The sequence below is a fragment of the Bubalus bubalis genome, chromosome 12 (genome assembly GCF_019923935.1).
Source record: "Bubalus bubalis isolate 160015118507 breed Murrah chromosome 12, NDDB_SH_1, whole genome shotgun sequence".
NCBI lineage: Eukaryota > Metazoa > Chordata > Mammalia > Artiodactyla > Bovidae > Bubalus > Bubalus bubalis.
The window spans coordinates 100281012-100307978 of NC_059168.1; the positions used below are offsets into that span (position 1 = coordinate 100281012).

Here is a 26967-nt window from a genome sequence, read left to right on the forward strand (position 1 = left end):
TCCAGAATATCACAGTAGAGTCTGAGTTGACCCTGCTTGGATTTGAACCTGTGGTTTCTCTTGAGTCTGCTATGTGGAGTCCAGCACCTAATCCACTAAGCTTCCATCCTAGCCTCTTGAAGCCTCTTTTCATATCCTTTGGACGCTTTCCAACAAAGGGAGCCAGTTGTTGCTGTTAGTTCGCCCTGAGCCTGGCATTCCTAGATCTGAAGGGAATCTCTGAAGATGTCATATAAAATTTAAAATCTCTGCAGCAGCATGAAGTCCGGTGAGTTAATAGTGTTTGGCCAAAGGGCTCACATAGCCATTTTGTAGGAAAGTACACACACATGTAGAAAGGTGTTCTAATTCGATCCCACTGGTGAAGATCTAAAACTGCTGGGTATTAAAAAAAAAATCATGTCCAGTTCTCAGAAGTCATTGACTGGTTAGCAAAATGAAAGTGTGTCTTCTGCTCATTGTTTAGAGAGCACAGGGTCCAGATAAGAATGGGATGTGGACTCAAAGCCAGGTTTTCCTGTACTGTGGCCCCACTGCATCTCTACCCTGACTGCTGTCTCTCAGGCTTTCAAGGGAACTTCGTGGAAATTATGGACGAATTAGATGCAAACCTGTTTTGTCTTATTTCATTTTTCTAAAAATATAAAAGCGTTCCCGGAAAGCCCACTGTGATGATTTAGTAGCATCCACGTCCAGGGTCACCCATCTGCATGTTACCAGGACAGTGTCACACCACTGTGTCTTAGAGGTCCCCAGCAGCCTTCTATGAGCTGGGCCACCCGCCTGCCAGTCGTCACCCAAATAGACATTCTTTTGCCAGACTGCCAGGGCTTTTTAAGGCTTTAAGGTCCTATTTTGCCCTCAACCCAATCAGCACCTCTGCACTGCATAACTCGAAAGGGTTCTGTTCCCATACATACAGCATATGTATGGTGGCTGATGGCATTGGGCATCTGGGTGCTTCTTCCAAATGATTGTGACCAAACCAGTGGTGAGTCTGTGGAAAGTAACATTTTGACCGGTTTTAAGACCTAGGACCCATTCTTTACCAGCACTTTTTCTGGGAGCTGGTGGGCGGCACGGGGCCTCAGAAGTTCCACAGTCCGCCCGGACATGCTTTCCAGTGCCGCCAGTTCACACTTTGAGCCTGAGCAGTCGATGGTTCAGCCCCTGTGCTGTGGAGATACACTGCGTGTCCTTTAACAGACTGTGCGTCCATCATTTAAAGAAAAGGCCTGTGTTCATTTCCCGCTGCACACCCCTTGTGAAGGGACGCCTTTGCTCACCTCATGTGTGATGTATGCACCTCACAACAGAGTCATGGGTACTCAATGCTCAGTTGCTGTGAGTTTACTCCACTGAGACCATCTCAGGCATGCCCGCTGGTTGAGGAGCTCAAGTCATCGTTTCACAAGGGACTAACTCCGATGTGTGCATTCTTTTGAACTTTCTCAGACACTTGAAGAAAAGCAGCATCTGCAGGACATCTGTGGGCTGCTCTGTATTTAGAGGTATATAGAGGACCCTACAGGGAGCAAGTTCCTGGGTAAGGGTTTTCATGATGCGACTGAGCCCCTTTGGGTCACCAGACTTCATCTTTGGTGTTGAAAAAGGGTAAATAAAGAATGCATTCCACTGGATGCCTCTTAACACTGTTCTCATTTTCAGCTGAGGCTTCTTTATCTTTCTTGTAAAATCTGTCAGCCCATGTGTATCATCAAATTAATGTTTCTGTTACATGTCCCAAATTCAAATTTGCCTAGACCAGAGTTTTCAAACTGGTGGCCTGTGGACTGGAGAAGGCTCAGAGTGGTCCTGCAGGCCTGTACTGTTTGACCACAGGGGTCCACCACTTGATAACCAGAACAATTCCATGCGAAAATGGAAATTTCCAGCTCAGCCTTGGCCACACTGCTCCCATGTTCTGCAGTGAGCTGGAGCTGAGTAGCAGGAGCTCAGTAGCAGCTGCCCCTTTGGATGTGATATTGACTCTCTGGGTTGCCTGGGTTCCCACCACCTCGCTTTATGCTGCCCATTGGATTGCCTAATCAGCAGCTTTTTCCCCTCATCTTTGTCCAAATTGTAAGTCCATACTGTTACTTGAAATTTCTATTGGAGAGAACTCTGGGTGGAGAGTTAGGACATCTGAGTCTTTTGCAAATAGCTACATGACCTGGGGCCAGCTTGGCCTTTCCCAGCGTTTGATCTACAAGCTGTTCATAGGTCTTCCATGGAAAGGGCTCATGGCCAGAGAGGTCTGGGGGATACAGGGTTAAATAAAGGTGAATTGGCTTCTTCACTTCAGGACTTCTCGGAGCCCTTGTTGTTACGCTCAGTCTTGACTAACTCTTTGCAGCCCTCTGGCCTGCCAGGTTCCTCTGTCCATGGAGTTTTCCAGGCTCGAATACTGGAGTGGGTTGCCATTTCTCGGAACCCTAAGTTTGCTTCTATTCATAAGGTCATACTAGGGTTTGGGATATGCATTGTAAATATGCATAAGAAGATCTGTCACTTCTTACCCTCTTTTCATGAAACCAGATCACCTCCTGTGGATCAGACTTTAGGAAACATTAAGCTAGATAATCTCAATGGCCCCTTCAAGCTCACAAACATTCAGAGCTTCTCTCTAGGTAGATCTGAAAAAAATTTTGATGGTATTATTTTGATTCTTTTCCTTGCTAATGTGTTGTGTTGGGTGTCTATTCAAGCTTCCCCTCTCCCTAGCTTTTCTGTGCAATTCTTTCACTCTGTTAAGAATCATCCCTCTTGAAAATGTTCTGCGTTTAGAATTCAGTTACAAGGATACTTGGGAAAGAATAGCCAATACTTTTGGAAGCATGAACTGCATTTTTATCCTAATGTCAGATGATAGCAAAGCACTTGCAAGACTGAGTAGCGTTCATGGAAATTGTGATGTAATTCAGATTGCCTGCCGTTATTTGAGGATCTGCTGAGTCCAGGGCCCCTTGCTGGGTGCTGGGCCATTGTAACAATTAATAAGACAAGTTTACCACTGGTTTTATCATACCAGAATTAGCTCCTCACAACAACCAAGTGAAATAGTCAAGATAAGGGTTATAATTCCCATTTTATATTTGAAAATAATAAGCCAAAGGTAGAAAAAGTAGTTTTCTCAGAAGCACACAAATAATTAACATACGCAATAGTTCTTGGACCCTGTCTTCTGCGTTCTAAGAGCGACTTGGTTCCTTTGTAGTGGTAGTTTGGTAGTTTTCAATTTCAATGAGAATTCTGCAGCAGGGTCTTAAAGCATTGAAAGGATGCTGGTGCAATTAGATGGAAAATAAGGAAGAGAGGGCTTCCCTGGTGGCTCAGAAGGTAAAGAATCCATCTGCAAAGCAGGATACCCGAGTTCGATCTCTGGGTCGGGAAGATCCCCTGGAGAAAGGAATGGCTACCCACTCCAGTATTCTTGCCTGGAGAATTCCTTGGACAGAGAAGCCTGGTGGGCTACAGTCCATAGGGTCCCAAAGAGTCAGACATGATGGAACAACTAACGCTACGGGAGAAAAGTAATGGTCATGTCATCTTTAGGGCCTTTGAGGGGGCTCCTAGCTGGAAAAGTATTTTGGCTTAGAGCCTCAGCTGGTCATCGTAGCATTTTGCCTACAGGAGGCTTCTCTATATTAAATTTAGCAGACATTTACTGAGTACTTTCTATGTGCCAAACATTTTGCTGTGTGTTAGGGAGGTTCTTTAACTTTTTTTGGAGCGTGGAACTTTACAAGACTCCTGAAAACTTTGAACTATGTCTCAGAAATATTTAAATAGTTCTGTCTGTTATTTCAGGAGGTTTATGAATTCTCTAAAGCTAACCCCTGGAGCTCCCAGTCAAGGAACCTTTGTCCTTGGAGTACCAGGATGATTGAGAGGTCCATGCCTCAAAGAGCTCCCTACAGTGAGGAGAGTATAATCAATAACTTCCTCCATGAGATCGTACCACTTAAAGGTAGTTGACACAGTGCTTTGCAAACAGATAATCGAGTGTTTAATTCTCACCAAATGTGGGTGGCCTGTAGTTGTCAGGAAAAGCTACCAAGAAGAGCTGATACCGTATTCGATTGTTTTGGTTAATGCCAGTTAATAGGGCAGGATCAGACAGGGCCCCACCTCTAATGGCAACCGCAGTAGCTCCCATTCAGTGAGCTTGTGTGATGGTGTGTGCCAGGCAAGGACTTTGATTCAGGTTCTCTCATTTGATGCTTGCGGAATACACAGGAGGTAGTGAAGTGATTATTGAGATGACTGGATTCATTCTATATGAGTTCCAGTTCTGGTTCTGAAAATTACTCGGTTAGTGACTTTGGACAAGTTATCTAACATCTAGGCCTCAATTTTTCTCATCTGTAAAATGGAGGTCGTGGGTGGTGGTTTATATGTATACACACATACATATAAAACCACCATATAGATATATGTATATATTTATGGAATAGCTTGGGAGATAGAAGTGGGTAGTGACTGAAAGGAGTTTGAGACCAGCTTCGAGGGTACCAGTCATGTACTGTTTCCTGATCAGGATGCTGGTTGCACAGGCATTTTTGTATATGAAAATTCAGGTTAACAACTTGCCTATGTACTTTTCCGTATTATTATTAATTCAATAAAGGATTAAAATAGCAAGCACTTCTCTTTCCTTACAGTGTGCCCAGCATTGTTCCGGGTGCCTTACATTGTTATCTTGGTATCCCCTTGGATACAGTTCCAGCAGATTGGCTCCAAACCCCATAGAATTGAGACTAGTAGCTACTTTCTGAGGTCACTGTGAGGATTAAATGAGGGCACCATCAGACACTTAGTACACAGCAAGCTTAATATACAATCTGTCCTCTTAGTAACCTAGATAGTGGGCTTGACTCTATCCATGGCTCTAGATCCTGCTCTCTGGGACTTGATCACTCTTAGCCACTGGGTTCCACTGCTCTGGCCACATACTGTTTCTTCCAGCTGTGGGGAGTAGAGACTTTCCATCCAGCCTGTGAATTCACCAGGGGTGAATTCTCCAGGGCAGGGCCACTCGGGGCAACTTGAGAGCAGAGGTTCCAGGGACGCAAGTTGGGTTCCTCCTCTCCAAGTGGTGGTGTGACCTGTCACCTCTGCTTGCTGGCCCCATGAGAATCAACAGTGACTCTTGAGTAGCACGGACACAGCATGTGGATGACTTGCTGCGCCTCAGATGGCCTTGCCTGTTTCCATTTAGTGTGAAGTTTTACTGAATGTGAAGTTGTGAAAAGAGACACAGCTTCCTGTTTGGATTTATGGGGTGAGCTACTCTGATGACAGAACAGATGTGCACTGGGATTAATTAATTGCCCTGGTTCTAAGTGAACCTTCAATATTCTTTTTACTTCATATTTTAAAATCATTGTAAAATTTAGATTTACTTAAAATGTTTTTGAACATTCATCCATGCACATCCCCAAATTGCCTTGTGCTCCTTGGAAAACAATGGTTTAGTTCGCCCCTGCATTTTTCAGGGAGCAAGACCACTGAAGGTGGACCACTGAAGGTCTTGCCCAAGGTCATACACTGGAAGGGCCAGCTAGAAAGGCCGGACTCATGACTGACCACTGGTCCAGTGCTCCCCTTCCCGTCTCCACATTTCCACTAGCGGCTGGCAGTGGAGGTTAAATGTCATGGCATTGATTTATAAATATTTCATCTATTACGGTGCTTAAAATAGCACAGGTAGTGAGGTAACCCACTCTTGCCGCCTTCCCTCCAGAAGGGGGGAAAGTGAATCAAGTAGCAGAAAATCAGTACCAGCGTTCCCTCAAGGTTGTGGGTTCAGATAAGCGTTGGCATGGCCTTGTTCTTGGAATATCCTGGCTTCTGTGGCTCTTTTCTGGCCTGCACCATTATTAACTGAAGATGTACCTTGCTTCCCTTAAGCAGCTGCTGTTCAGGATGGTCAGTTACAGGCATGACGAATTGCTGGAGTTCTGTGTACTGGAGCCCATTAGGCTTTAAGTCCTCGGGGAGTGACTCTGGTTAAGAAAGCATTAGGTGGAAATAAGAGGGACAGTTAGCCTAGTGCCGTGATTAGTAGCATGGACTCGAGTCAGGCAGCCTGTGCTTCAGCACTGTTTCTGCCACTTATAAGATGTGTGACTCTGGGCAGGTCACTCAGCTTCTTTTAAGCTTCACTTTTCCTTGTCTTAAAATGGAAATAATACTGCTAACCTCCTAAAGAATCATCATGAGAGAAAATGAGATAGCATCTTTAAACTGCTCTTAGAGTGCCTAGACATAGTAAGCACTCATAACACTTTAACTCTTATTATTTTAGAAGGCATTTAAAATCATTTCTTAGAACAAGGTTGCATTTGTTTGAATAAAGGAATACATTGTTTCTTTATTGCTATAAAGAAATATTACAAAAATTATTGCAAAATATTACATTATAAATATAAAAATTACAAAGTATATTGTAATATCAATGTAAAGTATGATATAATTGTGTATTATAATGTTAAAATACTTCTAACGTTTGTTTAGCCAGGGTTCAAGTGCAGTTATTGACTTCAGGGCTACAACTCTTAACCATTATCCTGTACTACTTTTCTCTTAGTGAAAATTTCCCAAATTTATAGCTGCCCGAAGCAAACATGATTTAAAAACAAATCTGAAATCCTCAGTCATGTTTTAGGAGGCTTGTTGACTTAATCAAAGGTAGGAGCAGAAAAGCTACTGTAACATAATGGTTTATTATCTCAGCTTTGGCAGAAAGTGACATTCTGGCAATATATGAAACATAGTATATAAATTATAAAGAAGGCCAAGGACTCAGGAATAACATCTTGGCTACTTTGGAAGGAAGGAAGAAGCTCTGGAAGCCAAGAGGCATCAACAGAAGAGGGTAGAGAGGGACTTCCTGGTGCTGGAGTGGTTTAGATTTTGCCTTCCAATGCCAGGGTTACCAGTTCAATCCCTGGCTGGGGAACTAAGATCCCACTTGCCTCGTGGCCAAAAAACCAAAACATGAAACAGAAGCAGTATTGAAAGAAATTCAGAAAAGACTTGAAAAATGGTCCACATTAAAAAAAAAAAAAATGGATAGAGTGTGCCAAATATGTAGAGCTTATCCTCTCCTTGAGAGTGATTCGGCATGCATGCTATTGAGGGACTCCACTGATAATCACACCCTTTTCCCCTGTGTTTCAGGGTCCTCCTCACTGTCTCTTGCCAATATTTTGGTCTGTCTTTAAACCAATAATCTTGGAAAGCCCCACATCGGCCGTTTACCTGCTCAGTGCATTGTGGCGAATGAAAGGGTCTCCATGGGGGCATAAACTGCTGCAGTATTCTCGCCTTTTAATCACTTGCTTTCCCAGCTGAGTCCTTAAAGATAATTTTTGCATCTTAAGTAAGTAGCCAACTTTCCACTAGCTTATCCAAAACAAATATGGAGAGCAAGATTACGAGTTGGTGGTAAAATGCTGTTAGGCAAGATTTATACAGTATTTTGTTTTAGAGCAAATGGCCACTTGTCTTGAAGTTTGAATATAGGAGATGAGGTTTCTATCAGCAGTCTCTCTCAACTTTGAGTGTTTAACTTAAAATAATATTTTAAAACAAGCACCTATCCAGGCTACCATCATCTGTAGCCTCGACAGGGCAAACTCTTTTTTAAGTCCAGATATTAAATTATATACATGTATATGCTCTGCACAGCATATGATCTCTGTGAAATGGGTGTGGCTGTGTTCTAATGAATCTTTATTTACCAAGATAGGTAGTTCACCAGCTATGGCTTGCTGACTTCAGGCCTAGAATAATTCCTAAATGGCCTTGCTACTTTTGTCCCCTTTGAATCTATTTTCTTTGTCCAAGGGAATCTTTTAAAATCATAAATCAGCAAGTTACTTTTTTTACTAAGTCTTGTAGTTGCCTCCCATCACCCTTCATATAAAACCCAAGCCCCGGATTTCTCTGACAGTCCATTGGTTAGGACTCCACGCTTCCACTCCTTGGGGCACAGGTTCAATCGCTGGTCAGGGAACTAAGATCTTGCAACCCAAGGGGGTGCAGCATTAATTAATAAATTAATTCTCTATATATACATATAATTCAAGCCCCTTCCAATGACCTCTAAAGCCCTACATGAACTGGCCATTGCCCACCTCTTGGAATACATCTGGTTCCTTCTATTCTAGTGACATCAGCCTCTCTTTGAGGCACACACCTGCCAAGCTTGCTCTAGCCTCAGGGTCTTGGAACAAGCTATTTCCTCTGCCTGTAATGCTCTTCCTCATCATGCAGGTCTCAGATGCCAGCTGCCTTCCCTGGTCACCCCATTTAAAGCATCCGCTCCTGAAGGCTCTGTGTGTCCTTGCCTTTCAGTTAGTATTGTGTATCAGCAGCTGAAATGATCAGCTTATTGATTAGCTTGTGTACCTGTGCTCCCCCCGGACTCTGCACCACTGAGCCTGGGACATAGTAGGCCCCAGCTCTGTTGGGTGAGTGATTAGCTTGTGTACCTGTGTCTCCCCCCGACTCTGCACCACTGAGCCTGGGACATAGTAGGCCCCAGCTCTGTTGGGTGAGTGATTAGCTTGTGTACCTGTGACTCCCCCCGACTCTGCAGCACTGAGCCTGGGACATAGTAGGCCCTCAGCTCTGTTGGGTGAGTGATTAGCTTGTGTACCTGTGACTCCCCCCGACTCTGCACCACTGAGCCTGGGACATAGTAGGCCCTCAGCTCTGTTGGGGGAGCTGCCTTGTCTTACAGCCCTGGTATTTGCGAAGTGCTTTCTCATGTGCAAAGCTCATTTGTGTTCAGAGTATGTTGTTATCTTTCCAGAAACTATGAAGCAGATGGTGTTATACCTGGAAGATCTTAGGCAGAGAGGAAAAGTACTTGGCCGACATCACAGAACTAGTAAATGAAAGGATGAGACCTGATCCAGGGTACCTAACATTAAATTCTGCCTTAGGTTTGCAGTATCGTGACTGTCTTTGGTTGTTTATTTGTCTAAAGTACTTTATGTTGGTTCCAGAAGCTCTCAGACTTCTGGGCACATTTGGACAACCTCAGGAAAACTACCTCTGAAAGGCTCTGCTCTGGGACATCTGTGCTGGCTGTCCCTTAATCCACCCTGGCTTGTTAGGCTTAACTGAGGGACTAACATCAAGAGCAGTTGCAAACATTCCATTGATTGAATCAGAATTAATTTATGTGAGCATCACATTTAATCCCTAATTCCTAGTAGATACATGTAGGAAGCTCTCCACAGCATCTGTTTCTGGCGGAAATTTAATAGCTGTGTTCTGTTCTTTAACTGACAGGTAAATATTAAAAGTTAAAGTAGCACTCACAGGTTATCTTGATTTCTCCAGTGCAGGAATCCTTCCAAACTAGTCTTGACAGACGGTCACCCCCCTGCTGTTTGGACTTCCAGTGAAGAGCAGCTTGTTTTATGTTTCCATGTATTCCATCATCAGTTTATAGGGGTTGAAGTTTTAAGATGACAAACATTTCTAAAGAGCTGTCAGATTTGAACAAATTCATGGCCTTTTAAATATTGCTGGGGAATTTGCTCCTTAAGGAAACCATGTGTTAAAATATTTTGAACAAAGTTCTTCATATTGTTGGCCTGCTTTTTTCCTTAAAATGTGGTATAGCTGTATTTTAAGTGATGACTTAAAAATTTGCTTGTGGAAGACACGTTTTTGGAAGTATCATTTCAAAAGACACCTTATGACTAAGACTAAAAGAAAACTCAGGAGTGCAAAGTCCTTGTCCTGTGACGCTGTTTTAATTAATCTCCTTTGGGTGGAGAAATGGGGTAACAGCCCTTTAAAGAAGACTGTCTTCCTCCCTTGATGGAGCCATGATTTGTTACTGAGTATTTAAATCTGGTTCTCTCTGTAGATTGCTGCTAAAATTGATTCAATTCCTCACTTGAATAATTCCACACCTCTAGTGGACCCCTCAGTGTATGGCTATGGAGTACAGAAGCGGCCCTTGGATGATGGAGGTAAGTTGCCGTAAATGCCTTTGCCTTTCAGGTGGTGGTGAGCCTGCCGGTTCAGTTGAAAGCTATGTCAGCCATTTCCTTAACAGCTTTCTCCAGCATCACTCTAAAGAAGAGTGGTTGAAGGGAAATATTTAAGATGATTTTCCTCAGCAATTCTGCAGCGTTTGAGTTCTTATTTGCCTTGATAATACAGGAAATCTTTTCAGCTGGGTGAGAGGGTAAAAGACAGTCTTAAAGCATCAGCTTGGAAGTAATTTGACTGCTTGGAGTTTTGCTTGATTTAGCCTCTGTTATTCCAGTGCATATGTGGGAATTGAAGTTCCCACTTTTCTCCAAAGAAAAACTGAGATTGGGGCATGGCTCTGAGGAAGCTATGACTACATACTGACCTTAAAAAAAGGAAAGAGGAGTCATGATCTTCCTTCAGTCTCTCTGCTGGGTTTGTTTGTTTGTTTTTCTTCTTCTTCACCACTCCCGTTTATAACAGGCGCTTGCTAGCAGCATCCATTTCCCTTTCATTCGTTCCTTTTTTTATTTCACTGGTTTGTTTATATACCCTACTCATCCCCAGAAGGATTTGAGACCACTCAGAAGTGTGTATTACCAACACTTTGGCTAAGAGACTCAGATGGGTTTCTGCAGAGCACATGGACTTCCTTTATCATGTTTCATCTCCTGCAAAGTAGGACTTGAAGGGACCCTGTAATATGCTAGGTTACATGTGAAGATGCGTGTAGTGGCTGGGCCAGTGTCTGCCCTCCCTGTCCTCAGTCTGCACGTGTACCAACCGTGTCGGGATGTTCATATTTCTGTGATACAGCATTAAATGAAAAAAATCAAGGTATGCTGCTGCTGCTGCTAAGTCACTTCAGTTGTGTCCGACTCTGTGCGACCCCAGAGACGTCAGCCCACTAGGCTCCCCCGTCCCTGGGATTCTCCAGGCAAGAACACTGGAGTGGGTTGCCATTTCCTTCTCCAATGCATGAAAGTGAAGAGTGAAAGTGAAGTCGCTCAGTCGTGTCTGACTCTTCGCGACCCCATGGACTGCAGCCCACCAGGCTCCTCAGTCCGTGGGATTCTCCAGGCAAGAGTACTGGAGTGCGGTGCCAGCAGTATATATTGTGTAATCTTCTTTTCTTAAAAAAGTGCATGTTTTATGTTCTCGGAAAAAAAATGTAATGTGGCATGACTGATTGCTCTGGTCTCTGAGGATTCTAAAAGAGCTCGGCCATGGGTTTTATAAGCAGAATAATTGTATAAACTCTCACGGTGCGAATTTTAAGGGCACAACACTCAATTTGGGTATCGAAATTCTTGTCTATTTAAGAAAATTATCAGTGTTTATGATCACATACACAAACTCTTCCCCAAGGCCACTGGAACTAAGGTGACCATTTACACTGCTCCTCTGAAACAGTACACTGTGGTCGTCTTACATTTGATTGGTATCAGTGATATCTTAGGCTAAATATGAGTGATTTCATTGTCTGCATTTTTGCCTTAGCAGAAAGCTGTCATGCAAAGTAACCTTTTCGGGGCAATCATGTTTCAGTTTCCCTTACAGGACATCAGTGTAAAAATAACACGAAGTGTCCAACTCTGAGCATATGTATCATTAATGGACAGTGTCTCTCAGGCCACCGTTTCCAGAAATGGAGATCAGTGCATTTCACAACTCTCAGCCTTGTTTTCACCCACTGCATGATGTTCAAGTGTAAAACTTATGCTTACAGAGAATAGTATGGCTATGTCGTTTGCCTGATGAGGGCCTAAAAATTTGCAAATGGAACCCTTAGCATCTTGCAGACTTTTTTTCTCCCAGTAAGAGATAAAGGTTCAGTCTTTGGATTAGGAAGATCCCCTGGAGTAGGAAATGGCAACCCAATATTGCCATTATTCTCCAGTATTCTTCACTGGAGAACCCCATGGACAGAAGCCTGGCGGGCTACAGTCCATAGGGTTGCAAAGTCGGACACGACTGAGCAACTGAGCATGCATGCATGCAATCCTTTGCACACCCTTTTGGAAGAATGTAGCTAGTAAGTCACCAGCAAGTCCAGACTCTTATTTGAAACTCCAGTCCATTATTATATGTATATCATCACCTCTTTTTTGAGAACCATAATTTTTTGCATGTCTGCCTTTGGGGGACTCAGTTCTTATGATCAGAGAATGAATGCAGTTTCTCTCCTCCTCCAAAATGTTAAGTCTACTTTTAGTAGGAAAGAACTGAGACAGTACCTTTTCACCTGGGCCTGGGTCCTCCCTCATCCACAGGCCTGTGTCTCTTACCACAACAATGCACTGTATTTTGAACCACAAGAGATTTCCCTCAGCATTGCAATTTGAAAAAATTAATCCTCTCTTCTGTTTAGATAGCAGAATTTTTTTTTTTCCACAAGTTGGTCTCTGTGTAGAATTTGAGATGTGCTGAGGACAGAAATGGTATGGACCTAACAGAAGTAGAAGATATTAAGAAGAGATGGCAAGAATACACAGAAGAACTGTACAAAAAAGATCTTCACGACCCAGATAATCACGATGGTGTGATCACTGACCTAGAGCAAGATATCCTGGAATGTGAAGTCAAGTGGGCCTTAGAAAGCATCACTACAAACAAAGCTAGTGGAGGTGATAGAATTCCAGTTGAGCTATTCCAAATCCTAAAAGATGATGCTGTGAAAGTGCTGCATTCAATATGCCAGCAAATTTGGAAAACTCAGCAGTGGCCACAGGACTGGAAAAGGTCAGTTTTCATTCCACTCCCAAAGAAAGGCAATGCCAAAGAATGCTCAAACTACCGCACAATTGCACTCATCTCACATGCTAGTCAAGTAATGCTCAAAATTCTCCAAGCCAGGCTTCAGCAATATGTGAACCATGAACTTCCTGATGTTCAAGCTGGTTTTAGAAAAGGCAGAGGAACCAGAGATCAAATTGCCAACATCCACTGGATCATGGAAAAAGCAAGAGAGTTCCAGAAAAACATCTATTTCTGCTTTATTGACTATGCCAAAGCCTTTGACTGTGTGGATCACAGTAAACTCTGGAAAATTCTGAAAGAGATGGAAATACCAGACCACCTGATCTACCTCTTGAGAAATTTGTATGCAGGTCAAGAAGCAACAGTTAGAACTGGACATGGAACAACAGACTGGTTCCAGATAGGAAAAGGAGTACGTCAAGGCTGTATATTGTCACCCTGCTTATTTAACGTATATGCAGAGTACATCATGAGAAACGCTGGACTGGAAGAAGCACAAGCCGGAATCAAGATTGCCGGGAGAAATATCAGTAACCTCAGATATGCAGATGACACCACCCTTATGGCAGAAAGTGAAGAGGAACTAAAAAGCCTCTTGATGAAAGTGAAAGCGAAGAGTGAAAAAGTTGGCTTAAAGCTCAACATTCAGAAAACGAAGATCATGGCATCCAGTCCCATCACTTCATGGGAAATAGATGGGGAAACAGTGTCAGACTTGATTTTTCTGGGCTCCAAAATCACTGCAGATGGTGACTGCAGCCATGAAATTAAAAGACGCTTACTCCTTGGAAGGAAAGTTATGACCAACCTAGATAGCATATTCAAAAGCAGAGACATCACTTTGCCAACAAAGGTCCGTCTAGTCAAGGCTATGGTTTTTCCTGTGGTCATGTATGGATGTGAGAGTTGGACTGTGAAGAAGGCTGAGCGCCGAAGCATTGATGCTTCTGAACTGTGGTGTTGGAGAAGACTGTTGAGAGTCCCTTGGACTGCAAGGAGATCCAACCAGTCCATCCTGAAGGAGATCAGCCCTGGGATTTCTTTGGAAGGAATGATGCTGAGGCTGAAACTCCTCATGCCTCATGCGAAGAGCTGACGCATTGGAAAAGACTCTGATGCTGGGAGGGATTAGGGGCAGGAGGAGAAGGGGACGACAGAGGATGAGATGGCTGGATGGTATCACTGACTCGATGGACGTGAGTCTGAGTGAACTTCGGGAATTGGTGATGGACAGGGAGGCCTGGCGTGCTGCGATTCATGGGGTCGCCAAGAGTCAGACACGACTGAGTGACTGATCTGATCTGATCTGATCTGAGGAGCTTAGGGAGAGCTGGGCATCTGGGTCCTGCCCCAGGCTCTTGTCAGTTGTCCCCTGACAGGGCTGAGGTCACTGGGCCAGTTCTGTCCTCGTGAATAAATATGTGGATAAACAGAGCCCGTCATGGAAAGAGATGCTCATGTTTATCAGACAGCTTTCTAAGGATCACAGTCTCACTGTTTGTGAGGTGAAAGCTTAGAAAAGCAGAGACGACCAACAGGCAGGAATCCCGGCACTTTTTTATTAGCCATAAAGATTTCCCAGGACTTGGCAGTTTTTTTGTTTGCTTGGTTTGGCTCGGAAATTTTTTGACAGAAGTTCAGCAGATTGCTTCAGCAGTGTGAACTTGCTAACTTTCCTGTGGAGCCGGGTTCTTTGACCTTTAGGAGGTTAAAGTGCAGTCCCCTAGAGGTTTTTTGGAGGTGTTACTTGGGTCTGTTTAAAAGTACTGCAACTGATAAGTCAACCAGAAAGAACTTTAACTTAGGGCTAATTTGGGACATTGGGATATGCAAGCTCATGTATGAATGGGAAGATTTTAAACAGTGCTAGGCAGTAAAACAGAAAGAAAGATTTGTTCCTGATGCAGAAAGCGATCTGGGGTCGTTGTATTCCAAGGCAGTTTGGAGTTGTCCGTCAGACTGCCGGTTTAGGAGCCACTTGGAACCCAAGAGCTTCATGCCCAGCTTCCAGGGCTGGCCTCGGTCTGTGGCCTGGGAAGCGCAGCACTCTGCTGTCCTCCAGCTTCGGGTCAGGTGCTTTGAACTCTGAACATCTTCTGTTGTGGCACCCACGCTTTCTCGCGGTCTTTGAGGTGTGCCTACCGATTCGGGAAGGGCCCCGCAGGTCTCCATGTGACAGCGTTCCCATCTAGTACCTTCTTCAGGCTTCCGTTGGACTCACAGAACCAGTTCCATCTCTGGTCTAAGAGTCGTGGCCGCTTCCGGTAACTGGGGGCCCAGCCCTCCCCAACGTGACCGCCACCTCCTGCCCTCTAGGCTGGCTCCCCCGTTCTGTGCTCTGTGGCCGCCTCCTCACAGGTCTTCTCTTTGCCTAGCTGACTCCTCAGTCTCGGAGCGGCCGTGTCTTCCTCCTGGAGTCCTGTCTTCCTCCTCTTCTATGACTCTGTCCAGTGCCCCACTCCGGCACCGCCTCACCTCTTTGGTTCCCCCAGCCCTCCTGGTCACCCCCACCCCCCCGCCCCATTCTCACACGCCTGCCTCGGGAGGGGGTCAGAGACAGCGCTCCGCCCTCACCTTCGCCCTCAACTTCGACAGCAGGTCGCCTGTCCTCTTCCTGGGGCTCGTCCCGTATGCGTTCTTTAGGAGGCAGAGACTGTCGCCTCCTGCGCCTTCCAGATTCTGCTTGCCCATAGTCAGAGAGATGGTTTCTTGATTTCCCTGCCTCGCTCCTTCAGTGAGTAAATGCTCCATGTCCAAGTTCTCCCTCTGCGCATCCTGTGATGAGCATGTAGGAAATTTTGTGAAGAGTAAGCTCCAAATTTAAGAGAACAGAACTAGGTAAGTGATTTAGAAGTGCAGATTTCAGTTTAATCTACATCAGAAGTTGACAAACTTTTTCTCAGGTTTGTAGGCCATAGGGTCTCTGCCCCACTCACTGAGCTCTGCCATTGGCACTCGGAAGCACTTGGACCACTCCTAAACAAGTGAGCGGGACTGTGTCCCCTAACTGGTTGTTTACAAGAACGGGAAGCCGGCCCTCCTTCAGCCAGCCTTGTCAAATAATTAACTCCAACACTTGCTTAATCCTCAGTTAGGAAGGGGTGCGGGGGATCCCCCTCCCTAGTTTCCTTAAACCTCCCTGTCTCAGGTTCCCCTGTCCGACTCCTGACTGCCAGAGGGAGCAGCTGATTTCTGGCATTTCTGTGGAGCTGTCGACAGGTGGACGAGACACCCCTCCCCCATTCTCCTCCCTGTTTCCAGGGGCAGCGAGAGCATCTTACCCAGGTTTTTACCCTGGGAGAGATTTAGGTCCTCATATCCCCATGAGCTTTTTAGTTGAATCAAACAGACCACACTGTCCCTGTCTCTTCTGTGAAGAGTGGCACCAGAATTAGAACCTGGGGTAAGTAAAGAGCTGTTCCCGCCATTGCAAGGGGCGGGGCTGGGGGGTGTCACACTAGTGATTTTGAAAATATGCCTTTGGTAGGTAAACCTCTGGTACTTTTGTAAGACCATTTTAGATTCACCACCATTTCTATTCCTCGTGTGGTGTGAAGGAAGGAGTTTTTAGGTGCACTGCCAGATGAATCATTTACAGGAAGATTGGAAGGGATGTGTGTGTGTGTGGTCCTTTCCAAGTTTCATTTCGGCACTGGTGGCATAAGGCAAGGAGAAGGAGGAAAAAACAGTGAGGAGGAAAGATAAATTGAGGTCCCAGGCTTTTCAGAGAGAGAAGAGGGCTGAGAGGTGCCTGTGCTTGGGAGTGGTGAGGGCCGGTTCTTGGAGCCGCCTGGCTGATGTGTCTGGACCCCTGCCCCTGCTCCTCAGGGGGGAGCGTCTGCTTTGCACAGACAGGAACATGTACCTCGGAGCTGCTGCTATTTTCCCCAAGTCGGGGGGGTCATGGTGGATGCTGCAGGTGTGAAGAGCGGAGACTAAAACTTGGTTCCTAAGAGTCGCAGGGGAAGAAATCAGGGGTGTTGTTAAGTAGTAGTCTTCAGGCTGGGGTGCGTGACGTCTGCCTGGGGTGGACAGGCTCACGGATCCTCCTCCAGCTCTTGCACCTCTGTGCACTCTCTGCCCTTAAACGGATGGGTCTCTGAGAATCGTGTCTGCTGGGGACTCCACGTGGGGCCTTCCCCTTTCCACACCCTTTCTAACAGCACCCTTCTTTACTTTGCGGTGAGGCAAAGTCCTCAAACACCTTAAAAGGGGTGAGTCTGTGGGCCTTCCCTGGCGGTCCAGTGTTTAAGAATCCACCTGCGAATGCAAGGGACGTGGGTTCCATGTTTCCATCAGAACTAGTCACTGCACACTTACTAAAACATGTGTGTAACTGTGTTAATAAAAAAGTTTATTAAATACATATCCCAAATATGTATACATATATGGTCTCTTCTGTTTTCTATTTCATTTTTTAATAAAGTTGGTTGTGCCCCCCTAAACTGGTTTCATTACTACTGGATGAAATGGAAATAAGCCATAGTGCTGTAAATAAACATCGCACACTTTATTTTTCCTCTTAATTTTCCTCCAGAGACCCCTGGCGGGGCACTGGCACTGGGGAGGGGCGCAGGTGCACCCCTCGCATCTCTGTGCCCCTGGAGACAAGGGTAGCTGCTGCTTATCGTAGCGCCTTCTGCTGTCCTCACTAGACTCTAAGCTGGTTTGTTTATGGCTGTGTGGGTCTTCGTTGCTGTGCTCGGGCTGTCTCTGGTTGCAGAGAGCAGGGGCTAATCTCCAGTGGCCGTGCCCAGGCGTCCCGTTGTGGTGGCGTTTCTTGTTGTGGCTTGTGGGCTCTAGAGCTCGAGCTCAGTAGTCCTGGCACACAGGCTTAGTTGCCCCAAGGCACATGAAATCTTCCTGGATCAGGGATCAAATCTATGTCAGCCGCATTAGCAGGCAGATTCTTAACCGCTGAACCACCAGGGAAGGTGGACCTCTAAACTTCTTGAAGGCAAATATTACCTTGCTCACCATTTTATGCCCAGGACCCAGCATGGCGCCCAATACCCGAAAGGTGGTGCAGGGGTCACCTGGGCATAGGCATTCACGCACCTGTGCCCTTTGCTGAGGCACCTCCATCAGTCAGATGAGACTGGTGGTAACAGCCTCTGCCTCCCAGGGCGCTTGTAGGACTGAATGGGTTTGTACCCGTGAGGCACCTAGAGAAGCACCCTCGGAGACTAGTGGTGGGCCTTTCCCATCACGGGGCATATTCAGCTGCAGCTGAGAGTGACATTATTGAGATAAACTGGATTTACACTCACTTTTAAAAAAAATAAAAATTTGCCAAATTAGTAGCAGGTTACTTGCCTAGGGACTCTCAGCTGAATTTAGCCTGTCAGTGTTGTGGGCCCTGGGGCATGAGCTGCTGCATTAGAACACAGGAAGCCTTTGTGTTGTCCTTGGGAGAAGAGCTTTTTAAAGCTGCTTTGGAAACTGCAGAAGTGGCCGCAGCTAACTGCTGGTGTGGCTGACACTGGTCAGAGTCGCGGAGTCGGGAATCCAAGCCCGGGCGCAGGATTGCATTCTGAGGCTGAAGAGGAAGGTTTGGTTGATTTATCTTGCCGGTCACTGTAGCACTGTGGGCATGTCCTCCCTGACCTGCCCTCTCACCCGTCCCGGGTCCGCTGCTCTGTGTGTGTGTTTTCAGTGTTACAAGCGATGCCGGGCGCTTGGCCCCTTGGGCTATTTTGAGGTGGGGCTTGGGGGGTCTAACCATTGAGATTGTGTGTATTATAAAGCCGGGTATATTCCCAGTGATATTTTGTTAGCATTTTTGTGGAGCGGGTTGAGGGTGGGGGGTGAATGGAGACTATTTTTCCTCCTCTCTAAGGTGAAAAAAATGTGTCCAGTGCCTTATTTTTTTCAAAGATCATGATTGAAATTGGCGGCGGATGACTCTTCAGAAAGGCGTTCTCGTATTGTTTTTCCTCATGGATGCTTCCTCTGGGAAGCTCATCTTCCCATTGCCCAGATGGCCTCCCATTGTAGAGCGTGCAGGATACGTGAGAGCCGCTCCTGTGTGTACCTGCGCGTGTACCCGGAAGTCTGAGGCCAGGCGAACCGTGGTTGACCAGCAGGGGCCATTAAGAGGAAGTAGGACTGATTTTATTCAGCATCTTTCCTTTTTTTACAGTAAAATGACTATGATTGTTCAATCGAGCTTGCTCGACATCCCCACATGCCTGCCTCGTCTGACCCTGTTCATCCTGAAGAGGAAGAAAAGCCCCCCGTTTGTTTGCCATATGAGTGTGGCCAGTGTCCCTTATCCAACTGCTGGCTTTCATTTTTAGGCACCAAATGGGAATGTTTCAGAAGGGAGTGAAACTTTAAATCACTCTTTTCCTCCTTGAGCTCTGGCATTTGCGTGGAGGAGAGAGATGGTCCATGCTGTTTAATAAGAGTTCAGCAACTTAAAGGTTGGGTGTGCATGTGAATTTGATTTCAGTCTTCAGTGGGGGCTCCCAGCGGCCCGTCTGTTGGTGGGATGACAGTGTGCGCCCTTGTATTTTCCATCTCTCTAAGCGCCTCCACTTGTCGCCAGAGCATTTTGCTGTCAGAAATGATAACGGTGTGCGTGACACCCGTGACACATACTTTGCCAACAAAAAGGAATTTCCTTTTTTTGATGAGAACAAAACTTCAAATGGCTTTTGAGCAGGAGCCCCCGGAACGTCCTCGTGAATCTCGTGAGGTCCTCTGTGGCAGTGCCACCCTTCACTGCGCTGCCGCTTTTCTAGCCAAAGTGTCGGTAGATCATCGGCCTTGTGACATCTCTCACCAGATAGCGCCGCAGACCCTGAGCCAAGGTCCGGCCACGTTGCCCCAAGCAGGGACTAGTCCCCACTCTTGGTGTTTGCATCATTTCAAGACATTTCAGTTTCTTTGTCCTCACTGGTCTCTTTACCCCTAAGAGAAAGAGTTCCGACCGTGAGCAGGGATGCTGAGCGTGACCCTTACATGGGAACAGGTGACCAGACTCAGTGGCACTGTGTCGTGGACCTTCTCCTCCCACGTGTTGTCTTCCCGCCTGCTGCCTTTGCTGTGGGCGATCCTCTCTCACAGCATCCAGGGCCTGAGTGCGTGACGAGGACGCCTGTCGAGCTGGTGCTTGTCCGCTTTTCACACGGAATGGGAATCGTGGACACGGCCTGTGCGGAGTGAGGGCATTTGTCATATTCAGACTGGAAGCACAAAAAGAAAATGTTTAAGAGTCGATAAAAAACAATGCTGTTATCTCTGAGATAAGGAGGGTAATAGTATATAAGGTCAGTGTTTTGGCTGTAGACCATTATTGTGCCATTGATCAAGGAGAAATGTGGTATTGACTCAGTAGCTTTGTGTACTTTTTTGCTGTGTGTTTCTCCAGGCTTTCTCTTCTCCTTTTAAAACATCACGATCTGGTTTCTTTTCCTTGGTTGTTTTATGACCAGCTCCTCTGGGGTCCGAGAATGACAGGGTTAAGTTCAAGCAGAAAGAAGAGCTGTTGGAGCCCTAGATTTCAGATGTCAGACATGTCCCTCTTTGTTCTGAGGCTGATGTGATTGATTCTTCCCCACTTAGCGTGTATCTGTCCTTCTTATAACTTTGCCGGGAGACGTAGTTTTGAATGCCCTTGTTAGCACTTTGTAAAATTCATTCAGTTCCTTGTGATGCAGTTGGGATTTATACTTTTTCATTGTCTGTTGACTCTGTTTCCTGGGCTGCATTTTCCAAAGAGAAATACCGCAGATTCATTTTTTGCTGATGGCTGGTGGAGACACTCATCAGTAGCTGAAAGAGGAGAAATGAACAAAAAGCATAGCTGAAGTGGCATTGCGGGAGTGTAACTGCAGACTTGGTTTTCATAATTAGAGCCTGTTGGGCCCTGTCGTCTCTGTGAAATGGGCTTGAAAGACAGTTGCTGACTCCTAGCGTCCGTGGCGTCCAGACTGCGAGGGTAGCTCACCGCAGAGGCCCGAGCAGGGAGGAGGCCAGCTCCGCATTCCTCCCCTTGAGACGCTTATGCTCTTGGGAGGGTAGGCAGAGCGGGGGATGCCCCGTGGCGTGGCCAGCAGGGACATATGTGCACGTTCTTAGCGACTGCAGCTGCCACGGAGCAGTCCTTAACAATGCTTCTGAACTAGGAGGTTAAATCTTCTCATTTGTTTTAAAAAGGGAAAGAAGGGACCCTGGCCATCTTTACATCGAGTTTGGATCCCAAGCGGGAGGGAGGTGGGAAGTGAGGGGGATTTAGCGAGCAGGATTTTCTCCCAGGCTGCTCAGCATGTGGACACACAGATCAATTTCTTATCCTGCGTTCAGCTGGACACTGGGTTAGAGACTGTTGATCACGACATCCCCTCCTGTTTCATATCATGTAACGCATTCATTTCAGCCACTGAGCCTAAATTACTGTTTGCTTTCTTTCTGCTTTTCTTTTTTTTCCCCCCTCTGAAATGGTAAGAAGTCGTGTAAGGATGACGTTAGTTTATCCGTGCTAATGGTTTGATTTTTCTTTTCTCTTTCTCTTTGCCACAGTAGGTAACCAGTTAGGGGCCTTGGTACATCAAAGGTAAGCAGTGGGTTATGTTTTATTATTTATTGATCATTTCTAATTGTTTATTGATCCACCATCTGTACTAGAGTGTAAGAAAGTCAGAGGTTGAGAGTGTGGAAAACCATGGGCTAGATTTCTTTTTAAGACTTAACTTTTTTTGTAGCCCTTTCCAAGACAGTGTAAGCTGAAGGGATAAACTGATACTTGGCATTAAAAATCAACCATTATTGTAAAACTGAACTTAAAAGACTTCTGGGATGTTGGAGCTGTTCTTTCTGCCCACATATGTTGAATTTAAAAGTAGAGAATGTGAAAATTGCCCTCCTGATTTGATGGTTTTCCCCGTGTTCTGTGAATCATTCACCTCTTTGCTTGAAAAAAAGCCATGCTAAAGAAGTGTGACTTGACTAGGCTTTCCCAAGATGGAGCTCATGTTGCTCCAGGCGTCAGGGCCCAGGATGTGGAAGCCTGGGTGCCCCCCGCCCCCCGCCCTGCACTAGTCAGAAGCCTCACCCCAGAACCTTGGATGGGTGCCCCATTGATTTCCCTTCCTCAGTTCCCCCCACCACTTTCCCATCAACATGGAGGATTTAGAGAGATACAGAGACCTCTGGGCTTTAAAAAGGCCAGTCTGTAAGACAGGATATTTGTGGTCACAATGTTACCCTTCTAAAAGAACAAAATGTACAGGAAAACCACAGGGGAGGGCTTCCCTTCCCCAAGGGGTGAAATTGCGCGCTGCCTGTTGCTACTGTAGGGCACTACCCTTGACCTTCAGCCCTAGAGACACACTTAGAGCCTCTTGTATTCTCTGCATGTTGGCAGTTTCTAGGCATCACCAGGCACTATCCCCGTGACTTTTTTGTTGTTTCTTTATTTGCTTCGTTTGTTTGGTTTTTGGTTGTTTTTTTTTTTAATGAATTGAAATACAGTCATGTAACTGAGGTTGTATTAGGATCACAACTTTCCTATAAAGCCGTAGTTCGTCAGGATTTTACTTTGCAAAACTTTACTTTACTTTGTACCTTAGAGCAGTTTCAGCGTTGGGTTTATAATAAGGCCTTGTCTTCCTGGAAGCCCAGGGCAGCTCATCTTCACTACATTTTTCCCTCAGAGAGAGTCTGCTAAAATTGTTCTGCGAGCCGAGAAGCTGCCTGAGTTTTTGAGTGGGGCTGGTGCTGAACGCCTTCTAGGACATTCCCCAGGACTGTCTCCCGAGAGTAGACAGCTTTGTGCTGCACGCGCAGGCAGCGGCCTGGTGGCTCCGCGTCTGGGAGCACGGTTACCCTTCACCACCACCAGGGGATGTCCCAGCAGGGCCCTGGGTCTCTCGTCCAGTGGACCCTTCAGGCCGGCCGAGGCCTGGCATTGGCGTTTACAGTCTTACTGCTGAGGAAGCCAGGATTCACGTGTCCGCAGAGATGTGGAGAACCCTCGTGCATGTGTATGATGAGGATGAAGGCACGAGAAGCCGGTGGGCTGCAGCGGTGGCGCTGTTCACGCCACTGCGTCTCTAAGTGCTGCGCTTCCGCTGAGCACACGCGCTGGATCCCCTGCTTTACGTGATGGGTAGAGATCCAGCTGTGTGAGGGAGGTTTGAAAGTGCTGGCTTTTTTTTTTTTTCTTTTAAACTACTTGCATTTAGTTTTCCTCCTAAGGTAAATGTTTAGGTTTAATTGCTTTCTGGGGTGTTGGGCAAATTGGATATTCTCCACAACACACTATATGGCAAAATTCGAAGAGTTGTTTGAAAGAACCAGTGCAGCGGTTGTTGTTTGTTTTTTTTTAAAGGCACATAATGGATGGGGTAGCATTTAACAGAAGTCCCTTGCGGAATAAGCAAGGTAATCATTCTGTACTGGTCAGCACCAATTAGGCCTCAGCAGGACACTGGTTCCATTTGGGACGTCTCATCCCAAGAGGCAGATAAATTAGAGGGTGGCCAGAAAGCAGTAAAAAGATGGGGAAACAAGGACTGTTGACAAGTAGCTGTCTCTCTTCATCTGGGAGACCAGAATTGAAGGCTAAGCACACCCCACGCCTCAGAGGACCTTCAGGTGTTGAGCACTGCTGAGGGTAACTGTAGAAAGAAAAGTCAGTTGTTAGTGGAGCTGATGGTTTCATGAAAGAGGTTTCTTGCTCTGACATAGGCAAAGGGGAGGCTTGGGTCTTTGCAAGAAGTGATTGATCAAAGGGGTCTTGAGGGGGACCGCCTTTGCAGACGGTTGTAGACTTGTTGGCCATGTTGGCATGATTTATTTGACGCCACTGTCCTCTTAAGGTTGCCAATATGGGAAGTTTGGGGAGCCGAAAATGATTGCAGAATTCTTTATTCTGTGTATTTTTCCAAAATGTTCTTTGTTGTTTTTAGGGCAGTAATAACAGAAGAATTCAAAGTGCCTGATAAAATGGTTGGATTTAGTAAGTATCCACGTTATCTCCTTTTTCCCTGATTCCTGTCCCTCGTGTTCACTGTAATCCCCTTAGCGTGTCTGTCACCTGTAGTAGAATGCTTTGCACACTGCGTTCTCCAGAGCCCCAAAGCGGGCTCCACGCGGGATGCTGGGCCGTGGGCTCCCCCCCGACTTCAGTTGGGGTACCTGTCTTGTCTGCTGTGTTTCATGCACAAGTTCTGTGGCTCACTGGTTTGTTGTGCCGCGAGCTGAGTATAAATGTTTGTTGAGTTAATGAAGTCATCCGTGCAGGGTTAAATGTGGAGTAAGGGGCACATCCTCACCCGGTTTCATTTGTTTCAGTTATCGGCCGGGGAGGTGAGCAGATCTCGCGGATTCAAGCAGAATCTGGTTGCAAAATTCAGATTGCGTCAGGTAAGGGCTGCTTTTTTCATAGATCTCAGTGTGGTAAAAACCAGACTTCATTATAAAGTCAGATGTAGTACCTCTGCCTGTTGCTTAGGAGTCTATAGGGGCTTGGTAAGTATATGTGATGGCTGTTTTCCCTGCAGTGGAGCTGGCCTCCCAGGTGAGAACCAGAAAAACCAGAGCAGAAGCAGGTCCCAGCGAAGCCGCCCGTCTGGCCTCTGGGGAGACAGACCCTCTGCGGCTCTGCGCCCAGTGTGGTCCCTCCCGAGCACCTGCTGGTCCCGGACCTCTGTTTTCTGCACCAGAATGTGATGCCAGGCAGAGTGGGGCCTGGAGGAGTGCTGCTGTGGCTCTGGGCTCACTGCGGGGGTCTGCTCACCACTCCCCTGGAGTCCATGGTCCCTGCCCTTCGTGGAAGGGGCCGGCCAGAGGCTCTGGCTCTGTGAGCACGTGTGAAACCCAGCTCAGGACCTTCCCCACGTGAGATGGAGAGACACAAACAGGAAGAAGAGTTGTTACTTTCATGTATAATTTCATCATCTGAGTTCGACTGCTTTCCACAGCAGAGGACAGGATTTAGAGGACATTTGACGACAGAAATGTTTGTCATTTTAAAAGATATTTCTACCGTGTCTCGAAGGCAGTTGCTGCTGTTAGCCATTTGTCTTTCATTTTTTGAATATGAATTTTCAGAGGCAGGTTTTTGTTGTTGTTTGTTTATTTTTAATTGGAGGAGAACTGCTTTACAATGTTGGTTTCTGCCGTCCATCACCATGGATCAGCCATAGGTACACACATGTCCCCTCCCCCTCGAACCTCTCTCCCGAGGCAGTTTTTATTTTAGGAACAGAATAAGGGTCCTGTGTGGTGTTGGAAAGTAAGGTTTTTTTTCCCTCTCGTCAAATGGCCCAGCACCAATTCCGCATGGATGTCACTGTTCCCTTGCAATATTTGTGCGGTTACTGGTAATAACTCTGACATGCATACCATTAAACCCCACACGAGTGTGCCTCAGAGCTGACGGCAGGTACCCTTTAAACTTCCCTGCAGGTGGACAAACTGAGGAGCAGCGGGTTCAGTGACTCTGGCACTTACTAGCACACTCGTGGGGCAGGTACGAAGCTGAGGCTGGTAATTAGGGCCAATGCAGAGCCCACGGCTGCGTCCTTCCCACTGCCCCCTGCAGGACTTGTTTTTATTTGGAGAATCCAGGCTGGACTCCCAGCTTCATATTCTCTCTGCAAGCGGGAGCAGACTGTTTTTCTGGGAGCCGGGGCTTCTGTGGGGCTGGTGTAGGAACCAGCCCGAGAGACAGTCTATACACAGAGGCAGAGGCGCACGGTTGCCTGATGCCCACCAACACACCTCGTCTTCTTGATTCTTCTTGTAGAGAGTTCTGGGATTCCAGAGAGGCCCTGTGTACTTACCGGAACCCCAGAAAGTATTGAGTAAGTTTATTTTATTTACTTTCTCCTTTTCACTCTTCTTCCTCCTTCCCCAGCCGGGGAGAAATGGAAGGGCAGAATTGTTACTGAATACTGTCGATCTGTGCCGCAGTCTGGCCGCAAAACACAGATGCTTCCTTAGAGAAGGATCTGGAAGGCTGCCACGCCAGGGGAGTTGTTCTGTTATCTTAAACACATAAGGTATCACCTATTTTTTTCCAAACCTACAGAATTTCTCACAGCTGTCGTAACACCTATTCCTAAAGCAGGTCCTCCAGAGTGTCCGTTCACCCTGCCTGAATGCTGTCATTAACTCACTTCTTCCTTGTTAATAACCTCCTTTACCTGAGCAGGTTTGGATCAGTTAAGCCTCTCTCACTTTGGGAAGCGTTGAGAATCCTGGCATCACGTCTCTTGCCTGGGGCTGGTCCCATCGCCCTTCTGATATCTGTGAACCCAATGAGTCTACTCTTGGTGGCCATTGCCCCACTCAGAGGGCCCTGTGGACCAACCAGAGGGTGTTTTGCCTCTTGGGGCCCTTAGAGCAGCCTTGGCACAAGCCTCACTCTCATCCATGCATGCCCAGAGTCCTGTACCACATGCGAGCCTCCTAAATCCCAGAACCTCCTGGGAAGAGGGAGGTGCTCACCCCGAGTCTGCTCCGTCTCCTCTTTCCATCTACCAAGCAGCGTCGCGTCTGGGGACAGGGGTGCCGAGATTATGTCTGGCTCAGTAGGTAGGGCTGTTTTATTGTTTCCCTTTCTCGGGGAGTCTAGATGCGTTTAAATTCTCTTGTTCTGCTGTAACGTCACAAGCAGTGAACCAGAATAAACAGCACTGGCAGGTGCGCGTTAGAGGGCGGGCAGGCCGCTTTTGCTGCAGTCCAGGCGTTTTTCTTCCAACGCAGGTCAATCCAGTGCACAGGCAAAATACTAAAAGGCTGCTGTAACTGAGAAGATGCTCACGGCTGGCTCTACACAGAGGCTCCGGACTGCAACGGGCAGCATCCATTTCCTGCCGTTCACCTTCTTCCTCCTCTTCTAAACATTCCTGCTTCCTGTTCTGCCCAAGCAGTCGAGGCAGCAGGGTTATAACTTGAGTAGAAAACCTTTTTTTTTTTGCTTCAGTGCACAGTGCAGCCAGCCTGTTTAGTAGCTATTAAAGGAACCACAAAATAGATCGTACGTGGTGATTCAAAGAACAAACACTGCAAATAACAGCCAGGGGAGATTCTGGTGCAGAAAAGGAGATTGGCCCGACAGAGGACCTCAGAGGCTGGGTTGTACTATTTCACCAGTACAATTTCCCTCCCCCCGTCTCCAGGTACATCAGCATAAAATTCCAGGGGAATGCAGGCTTTTGACCATCGAAAAAGCCCCAAGCAGGTGTA

General features: G+C 46.5%; 1 protein-coding gene across 3 annotated transcripts in view; it reads left to right on the forward strand.

Moving 5' to 3' along the window:
* Positions 1–26967, forward strand: part of FUBP3 (far upstream element binding protein 3) — a 49887-nt gene that overhangs the window by 2280 nt on the left and 20640 nt on the right. The window contains exons 2-6 of one of the 3 annotated variants that reach the window (XM_044926450.1): positions 9896–10001; positions 21295–21325; positions 23682–23731; positions 24067–24138; positions 25523–25580. In XM_044926450.1, the coding sequence (XP_044782385.1) occupies positions 9896–10001; positions 21295–21325; positions 23682–23731; positions 24067–24138; positions 25523–25580 (317 nt within the window). Of the gene's footprint in view, positions 1–9895; positions 10002–15384; positions 16169–21291; positions 21326–23681; positions 23732–24066; positions 24139–25522; positions 25581–26967 lie in introns of those variants that run through there. The other 2 variants (XM_006043295.3, XM_044926451.1) reach the window with 2 other exon arrangements.